This window comes from Panthera pardus, unplaced genomic scaffold (assembly GCF_024362965.1).
Source record: "Panthera pardus isolate Hobbes unplaced genomic scaffold, ASM2436296v1 HiC_scaffold_22, whole genome shotgun sequence".
In the NCBI taxonomy this organism is placed as follows: domain Eukaryota; kingdom Metazoa; phylum Chordata; class Mammalia; order Carnivora; family Felidae; genus Panthera; species Panthera pardus.
This window is the reverse complement of record NW_026526788.1, coordinates 46,178,528-46,188,172: the sequence shown is the minus strand read 5'-3', so window position 1 is coordinate 46,188,172 and position 9,645 is coordinate 46,178,528. Positions and strand designations below refer to the sequence as shown.

The following is a 9,645-nucleotide window of genomic DNA, read 5'->3' as shown; positions in this document are numbered from 1 at the left end:
CAGGTTTTCTGGTGGTTTCTGGGCACAAGCAGCAAGTTGGGTGGGGGACCTTGAGCCAGCGAGTCTCTCCCTTCCCAGTTCTAGGTTTTCACCCCCCCTCCCCGACCCCCTTTGGTCCAATGCAAGCAACGTGACTAAGTGGAGCTGGAAGGACAAAGGGGCCAAGCTTGGGGTAGACAGAGAGGCTTGATTTACGCTTCTACCTAGAAGTGGGTCTGAGGTCATGGCCAAGGGTATGGCAAAGAGGAGATGTGAGCAAGAGACAGAAGACTGACATGAACGGGGCCCGAAACCAAGGTCTGCGCGTGACCCAGGCAGTGCTCACTGGAGGCCACCAGGCTCAGCTGCTCGTGGCCTATTGAGCCAACCATGTGAAAAGTTCCTCAATGCTGGGGCATTGGTTATTCCACCAGGTTGTTTAGTTCACCTCCGGTTCCAGCAACTCTGCTCTAGACCCCCGGGGTCTGAGTGGTGTAGTCTCGGCAATTGCCCTCCCGGGGCTGTTTTCCCAAGAACAAGGGGCATGTTCCTGCACTCAGCCATGGGGTCGAAGCTATCTTTATCAAAGCAGTCTATTCACATGACAGACCCCTAGCCTCCCAGCTGGTCAACAGCGTTGATCTCTGGAGAGTAGAACGGAAGGAACGGTCATGGGGGGGACAGGTACTTGAGTTTTAGCCTCCACGCTGCTAGCAGTGGGGCCTTGGAGGGTACGACTGACTATCAAGAAAGTTCATCATCTCGTGGGAATTGATAAGTTCTCATGGGTGTTTTTCTGAACTCTTGTCTTGCATTGTTTTTCAAAGGGAATCTATAAAGGAAACTCCAACAACCCTCCACTGCAGGACTTTGTGCCAAAAAGTGCATTTTCTCGTAAACATTATATTTAAGTAAGCTAGGCAATCGAGAGAACACTTCAGAAATTACAAATACGCAGACACAATCAGGTCCTAAAGATAAGCCTGCCACATACATAACGGCCTCCTCCAGCCCAGGGACACCTTGCCCTGATGACACGGCAAGGGAGCATTTCCGATACGTCAGAGACCGTGGCTATGGAAGGATGCCTCTAGCCCATTTAAAAGCATGTGCTGTGTACAGCAGAGACCCAAGGGAAGAACCAGATAACCATCCAAGCCTTTTCTCATCTCGGTGAGAGTTTTCTAAATTCTCGGCTCAACAGGAACTGAGACCACTGGGAAGAAACATAACAGATCCAGATCACGTGGGCATCCCAAAGAAATGTACAGAAATAAGTCCAAATGTTAGGGCCCTACTTTTTCAGAGTATCAGTATAGAAGATTCTATTCTGCAGGGCTCTTTTTTCATATCATGTGAAAAGGGAACTGCCTTCTTTGGTACCCACTACCCTTTAGATAAGGACAAATTTAACATTCAATGCCAAGAGAAAGTATTTGCTAGAAAAAAAAAAAAAAAAAAGAGTTCACGAAGTCCCCTGTTTCTTGTTTTCTGACCCTGGAAAATAATGTAACCCAGGACAATTGCATTTTTTTCCCTAGTGTCAGGATAATTAGGTAACTAGATCACTCTATTTACCTGATCTAGTTGTTCGTTAACCTACTCACATCTACTTTTGTCTCCTTTAAAGGAATTTTGGGGTCTTTTTTTTCAAGAGAGAGAGAGAGAGAGAGAGTGGGGGGCGGGGAAGGGCAGAGAGAGAGGTTGTGGGGGAGAATCTCCGGCAGGCTCCACGCTCAGTGCAGAGCCTGACATGGGGCTTGATCCCACGACCCTGGGATCATGACCTGAGCCAATATCAAGAGTCAGACACTCAACCCACTGAGCCACCCAGGTGCACCTTTGGGGTCATTTCTAAATGAATGGTGTACTGGTGCTGCATTTAATTTTGAAGCTGTTTGCAGCCCTTTGTGGAGGTTACAGAGAACGAGTGTGAGGATGTGTGTTTACTCACATACATTCTCAACCAGCTGCCCTTTCCCTGTCACTTCAGCTACTGTTTCGGTTTTTCCAACTGGTCCTCCTCACATCTCAGCAGAGCCTGCCTGCGTCTTACGTTGTGGAGCTTTCTGGCTGTCAGAAACTTGGCTGGCCAAGTGTCTAGCTGACTTTATATAAGAAATTCCTGGAGGCTTCCAGAGTCTTACACTCCATGAATATCTATATCTGATTATGCCACCTTGCTGCCGTTAGAATGCTCTAGTCTTGTACCATGGGGACACAGAGATGGATTACAGATCCCAGGCTCATCCAGCTTTTACAAGTATTTCCCATTTAGGATCCAGGCCTACAGAACCTCCTTAGAATTCAGTTATGGAGGCAGCCATTGTCATTGGAATTCAGGCAGAACTCTGGCACCCAAAAGCTCTGGTTTCCTATGTATGTAGAATGGCCTGGAGAGGGGCCAAATCAGCTTTTGAGAGCTGGGAGTTGAAGATACAAAACCCACAGCACAGGCCAAGCCTCTTGGGCTAGTTGAAAACTCTCGGAATGGACCGCACACTTCTATCAGAGATGAGAAGCTCATGTTCATCAGAATGTCCAAAAAGCAAATGGGGATACTTCAAGACTCATGGTATGTAATCCAAATGGAAAATCATCAGGTTTTCTCTATGCGTAGGGACAATGGCCAGCCAAGCCCTCCTAAGCCTGGGCACCACTGTTGCCTTCCCTCTCTGAAACTCCTGATGGTACAGTGGGGCTGGTGGGAGGTGGACTGGAAAGGAGAGATGCACAAGATCTGAGAGCACAGACAGCCACCTGTTTTTAATCAAATGTTCCATAAACATGTGGTGCTAAAACTAAGCACAGGAATTACAGTATTTATTGAGCACCTACTACAAGCCCAAACTGGTTCAATCTCAAAGCCCACTGCTGGCTACTGCAGCACAGTCCCACCAGGTCCCTGGCTGCTTGGGTGGGCCTAGAGCCTAGGACCAGTGCTCCCACTGGGGCTTCCTCATTTTGTCGAATGCCTTCCACGAGCTTATGTAAGCATTTCTCTGGCACGCTATGCATTGTTCCCAACTGACTCCAGACCTTTCCTGTTTTATACTTCCCAAGGGTCTCCATGCTTGGAGCTGTCCTAGGGCTGTGCCAGGCAGGTGTGAAATGGCCCCGGAAGATCCTGATCCAATGGCTCAGATAGCCATCATGAAGAAAATAAATAAAATGGAAATAAAATTAGCACAGTGCCTGGTTGTCCCACGTGTGCAAGGTGGTACACAGGTTGGTGTCTAGGGTCATCCCTATGAATGAGTGATGAGTAATTTCCACACCTTTGACTCACCTCTGGGCCAATAATTCTCCTACTTGGCAGTCACTTTTGTACAGACCCCCAACTTAGTGGTCATAGGTCCTCGTACGTATGTATGTGGCCATAGCTCCATAGTGGAGCTCCTCGTATGTATTCTTCCCTCTGCTCTGGGACTTCCCTCCCCAGTCCCGAGGCAGAAATTCAGAAGCTTACTTGTGTGGACATAGGTATGCATTGTTGGGGCAAGGCATCTCTAAGACTCTGAGAGCAACGGTATTGAAATGGACAGAGTGAGGCTCACGGCTGTGGGGACAGCTGCATGCCCACAGAGTGATATCACAGGCATAATTTATAGGAGGGTGATCTGCAGAGACAAATGGGTTCAGTGAAGTGCTGTAGTCCCTGGGGAGCTCTCCACATGAGCAGTCGATGGCCATCTTCTTTGCTCACCCCTCAGGATTCATCCTTCTTGTCATCACAGAACCTTGATTCTCTTGGGGAACCACCACCCTGTCAGTCTGGTCTACGTTGCTGGGTGGGACTGATCCCACTCCCAGAAGATGGGTGGGCACGTGACACTGATCTGGCCCGTGAAAGCACTTGATTAGTTCTGGGATGGGCACTAACCTAACTTTGGCAAATGAAACTTATTTTTGAGATTTTTGCTAGAATTACTGGGACAGAGCACTCCCCATATGGTAGAATTCCTAACTTACTGACTGTCAGCCTGGAGCTACTGGGGACATTGATGCCATTATGCTCGGACAGCCTGCCAAGAACCGAGTCAACTCAAGGGAAATCCTCCCTATGAAATACACGGCTACAGTGGGTGGGGTTTATTGAGTCCAGAGATCCAGCCGTGCCTGGAGCCAGACCTTTGTTGGTCTCCAGGGAGATGAGGTGATGGATCTGTTTTTCTGCTTCAGTTAGTTTGAAGTGGCTTTACATACCTGCCCTGAAACGTTGCAGAGAAATCCAAGTGTGGACATTAACGTTTGTATGAAACAGAAATAATATGAGGTCGCCAGGGCTGATATTGAGCTAATATGCACAGTTAGGACTGTACCATTGTTGAACTATTGAGATATGTCCATTCCAGTTTGTAAACAGTTACCCCCCTCTCCACCTGCCCAGTACTGCCCCGGCCTGCTGGACCATCCCTTGGCACGCCCTGGACCTCCCCGCTAAATCTACCAACTAAAGGGATACTACCAACTAAAGGGAGGCTTCCGCTGGCAGCTACTCCGACTGGTCTTTCGAAGGTGATCGGTGCCCCCCCGTGTTGCAAAATTCAATGGTCATTCCTTAGCTCTTCTCTTGCTTGGCCTGCCAATAACATTTGGACACCAACACAGCTGGCCGCTCCCTCCTTGAACACTCTACGTGGCTTAAAGGACACCTTCCACACCTGCAGCTCCTCCTGCCTTCCTGGCCACAGCTTGAATTTCTTTTGCTGGCTCCTCTCCGTGTCCTTCACTTCTAAAGGTTGGCAGACCCCAAGGCACAGTCCTTAGACCTCTTTCCCATGTGCATTCATTCTCTTGGTGATCTTAGCCAGGCTCACGGCTTTAGATACTATTCCAAATTTACATCTCACCTGGACCTTTCCCTTCAAGTCTAAACTTATACACCCGCTGGCCTACTGGACACCTCCACTTGGTGTCTGACAGGCATCTCAGAATTAACATGTCCACAACTCAGCTCCTGATAAGCAACGCACCCCATAGTACTTCTTCCTGCGGTGCTCCCATTTCATCTCCCCCTTGCTCGAGCCTAAAGCCTTGGTCTCTAAGTCCCCTCTGTCTCTCACACACACACACACCCCACACTTGCTTCGTCAACAAATCCCAGCAGATGTACCTTCAAAACATGTCCATAAACAGAGCCCTTCAAACCGTCTTCCTGCCACCCCACCTCCCTCCAAGCCGTCACCATCTCTCAGCCGCCTGACTGCACAAGCCTCCTAACCGGACTCCCAAGCTTCTGCCTTTGACCGGCTACGCTTCATCTTGACACAGAAGCCAGAGTGATTCTTTTAAAATTTAAGTTGGGTCACATCATTCCTCTGATACTGCCCACTTATTCAGAGCAAAGGCCAGTGCCATTAGCAGGAGCTCCTAAGGCTTGCATGAAGCAGCTCCTGCTACCCCTCTCCCTTCTCTTCCCTGCACCCCAAGCACTCTGGCCCCAGCTGAGCCCACTGTGCTCCCCCTCGGGGCCTTTGCTTTGCTCTTCCCTCCGCCTGAAATGCTCCTTCCCCGTTTACCTGCAGAACTCCCTTCCCCACTTTGTTCACATCTGAATTCAAATATTGCTTTCTCGGTGACGGCTTCCCTTAACCACCCTGTCTAAGATTTCAACCCTTCCCTCTACCGACTTTTTTTTTAATATTTATACTTCACTCATTTACATTGTTTTCTTTGGTCCTCCTCAAGAAAATGTAAACTCAAGGGGTGCCTGGGTGGCTCAGTCGGTTGGGTGTCTGACTTTGGCCCAGGTCATGATCTCACAGCTCGTGAGTTCAAGCCCCATGTCGGGCTCTGTGCTGACAGCTCAGAGCCTGGAGCCTGCTTCCGATTCTGTGTCTCCCTCTCTCCCTGCCCCCTAACCCACTTGCATTCTGTCTCTGTCTCTCTCAAAAATAAATCAACATTAAACAAATTTTTTTTAAATAAAAAAAAAAAGAAAATGTAAACTCAATAAGGACAGGGGAGGTTTTGAGTACTTTGCTCTGTCAGACAACAACCACCACATGTAACAAGCTATTGATAAATCATTGTGCATGGTTTGGTGGTACCCATTCCATGGTCATTACAAATATTTTGGTTTTTTGGTGTTTTTTTTTCACTATATTTTGAATGCCACTCCTGGGGACACCCCTCTCTACTCTATCCATCATACTCCTGGAAAAAATCAGGAACCACCTTCTTCTTCCAGTTTCACTCCTAATTGAAATAAAAGCACTCACCAATCCCGAGTTAGCCTTCTAGAGAAGCGGGTATTTGTAAACGGAGGCCTTGGGAGGAGGCTGTCAGCCTTCCGTTCCCCGGTGAGGATGCTCCATATCACAGATTCATGAATTATTATCTGCCTCACATTCCACCGTCTGCTAATTTAGCTTCTGAGCTTTCAGAGAGTCTCATATAGGAGGGACAACCTGAGATTGCTCACGACCCCCCCCTGGGGCCCTGACACCAAGGCTGAGCCTGGGCTGACACCACACCAGGTGACCTGCCCCACCCACCGTGGGCAGAGGGCCGCTTCTTGCATTTTGGTTTGAAAACGCCACAGAGCACATGAAATTCCAAGTCTGTTTGTAGAGGTTTCATTGGCAGAAGGAACTCCAGGAGTAGGAGGAGAGGGTGGGGATGGGAGGGAGAAAAATGGAGGAGGATGCGGATTGATGCATCTTTGGATGCTTCTTTACGGTAGGATCAGACAAATGAAGACAATCCAAGCAAGGCCAGCACCATGCCCAGAGAGCACGGCTGGGCTCCTGCCTGTGCCATTACCTTAGATTGAGAGGCTCCTCCGTGATGCCTTTCCCTTTCAAGCTGGGCTGGAAAGAGCAGAAGCTAAACAAAAAAGGAAAAGATCATTCCAGCAGCAGAGTCAAGACTCTTCCACCACCAGAGAGACAGTTTTGGTGCCAGTCAAGAGGCAGGGTGCAGACTTGCCCCTCCCATACCCCATCCTGTCCCCAGGGAATGAACACCAGACCCAGGTGCACCTCTGAGGCAGCATCCCCTGGCATTATACACTCTGGCCTTAATAAAAATGGTAATAAAACAATAGTTACAATAAAAGCCATGTATGTGTTTTGGATACCTCCTCTGGGCCAGGCACTTGACAATCCTCCCATTGCCAATTCCAGCAACCACTGAAAATGCCATCTAATTTAAGGCTCCTTGAGGCAAAGTCATGGAGGGGATGGCCAACATTCACTGCCTGAGCGAGGGATATATAAAACTTCTAGATTAACCGTGACAAACTATGCTTAACATACAGAAATCACAGGGAGAAATGGATGTGAGGTACAGCCTGGCACTATCTACCTCCTCAGTTGTGTCTAAAATGGAACTTGAAGAAAATTTGGGGAGGCAATATAACAGCGCCCCTTGGAGGCGCCTCAGAGGAAGGCTCACAGTCAATGGAGATGTGCCCAGAGCTGGCGCAAACAGCCTCTCTGCAGGAGTTGTTTTCTCCATTCTGGCCCTGCCCTTTGGACCCAGCAGCTGGTTGGAGTGCCAGTGACTGGCCAGGGCCAACAGGAAGACAAGGCTAGAACTTCTGAGCACAAAATGGGGCTTCCCAGACTGGGGGTGTCAAATATCACCTCAGAACTCCCAACCCAAAGTGGAGCGGAACATACCCTCCCCCAACTTCTGTTAATACACTCTCTGTGTTGTCTGTCTATGGCTAGGAACCTGCTTTCCTTTCTAGCCCTTCTAGATTCTCCACAGATCTATTTATCTGTAACTTCAATAATAATGAAAAAAAAAGAACCATTAGAACTAAAAAAATTTAAACACTAGCATAGATTTCTTGGACTGATTCATTAATCTATTTGAAGAAAGAAGTTAAACTAAAACAGCAGGCTTCTCTCTTTAAAGAAAGAAAAAAGATGTTCCATGAAGAAGTGGGAAATCAGTTGTTTGGAATTCTTTCCAGTGAAATATGAAATTGGAACAACTAAAATTGGCAACTGGGATCAAAAAGAAAAGATTAAGCCAAAAAAAATTATTTGGAAAATTAAAAAGCCAAGCCAGAAAATTCTGGAAGGCCCATTAAACAGCCAGCTTCTTAAATGTGTTGTGTCTGCACAAGTTTTTCCCCCTTTAGTCATTACTGTCCTAAACCACTTCAGTCCATGAAATGGAGCCTGTTTCTTGGATTTAAGGAAGGCATTTCTGCATCTTTTTCTATACTTCATTCCATGATTCAATAGCTCCGTATGTCAATAGGTTCTTCCCATGTCTGATCTAAATCTTGCTTGCTGTGGGTTGAGAACAGTTCTCCTGAGAACAGAGCTGAGCTGTCTTTGTCCTGTTCTCAATTCATGATCAGTTTTCTCCGAGGAGGATTTTCAAACCCTTACCTTTTGAAGACCTTACTCCGATCGTTGTTGTGAAAGACAAGAAACTTGGAATATCCATTTTGGAAAAAGAGCTCCAGGGCAATGTCCTATAAAGAGGAGAAACCCCTTTCATTGCTACTGAAGTTGCCTGAAATGGAGAAACCCAGGCCACAGAGCCACTAGCAATGGGTCATTTGGTTCTCTGTGTCAGACAACCCTTTCTGGTTGGTTCTTGCAACCTTCTAAGGGGGTACAAAGACTTTAGTGACACTGATGAAGGGAGTCCCCACAAAATCGGTAGGAGGGCAGGAGGGCCTCAGACTTTCTTTGACTGAAGCAGGAAGCAAGAGCCCCACTCCCAGGATAAGCCAGATAAGGAATAGACAGAGGGAGGAAAGGGCCTGGTGATACCTTCAGACTCCTCCACTTCTGGGTCACAAGTTTGGTTTCCTGAACCAGAGACTCACCTCATCAGAAATATTAGGGGATGGGTAGATGGGGGGGTGGCTGGGTGCATCTCACAATCTGGGCAACACTGTATGTCGACCTATAGACCTGTAGGCACAGGGTGCTTTGCCAAACTCGTTTTGCAGAGCCATTTTGATGTGGCCATGCTGACATGGCAAAGGTATTTTGTTAATGTCTAATTGAACTCTACATAATTTCCTTTCCCTCCTCCCTCCCTGTCTCCCTTCCTTCTCATCCAAGCTGTATAAATAACGGACTTGGAACAGCCATAGAGAGAGTCTACATGTAGGATGAGGCTCAGGGATGAGACCAGGTCAGGGAGAGAATTCCGAGGGCTGGGGTGGGGGTGGGGGGTGGTGGTGCTGGGCATGGAGGAAGGCGCTGCATCTCACAACCGAGTCAGGTCCCGTTTCTACCTGACTGGTAGTGCTTCCAAAGTCCAGTTCTGGGCTCCGGAGCAGAGGGAAAGTATTTGTGATGATAGCGCAACCCCCTCTGGACAGGGTCGGGGTGCATATGGGAGCCCTGCATATTTTTCTACGATAGAAATATAAACACTGTGCAAAGCAGATGATCAGTGCAGATGTAATGGCTTCCCCCGGCAACCTTGAGCACCCAAGATTTGACTTTCTCCTAGGGGAACCCAAGAGAGATGAGGGCCATGCTCACAAGCTTTCCCCGCCCCTAACTCCCACACTACTTGGCCCTGCTCACAAGCTCTCCCGCTTCTCCTTTTCACCACTGTCAGGCTAACCGAACATCTGGAAACAATCACTGTTTACTGAGGGGAAAGAAACTCACTTGCTGATACCTATGTGCTACTATATATAATCTATAAGGTAGACATAATCATAAAATAATAATT

General features: G+C 47.9%; 1 protein-coding gene across 4 annotated transcripts in view; it reads right to left on the bottom strand.

The window, feature by feature from the left end:
• WDFY4 (WDFY family member 4) overlaps positions 1-9,645 on the bottom strand; it is a 295,826-nt gene that overhangs the window by 73,114 nt on the left and 213,067 nt on the right. For all 4 annotated transcript variants that reach the window (XM_019444889.2, XM_019444887.2, XM_019444885.2 and 1 more), the window contains 2 exons: positions 8,334-8,419; positions 6,748-6,810 (listed from right to left, as the gene is read on the bottom strand). In XM_019444889.2, the coding sequence (XP_019300434.2) occupies positions 6,748-6,810; positions 8,334-8,419 (149 nt within the window). The remainder of the gene's footprint in view (positions 1-6,747; positions 6,811-8,333; positions 8,420-9,645) is intronic.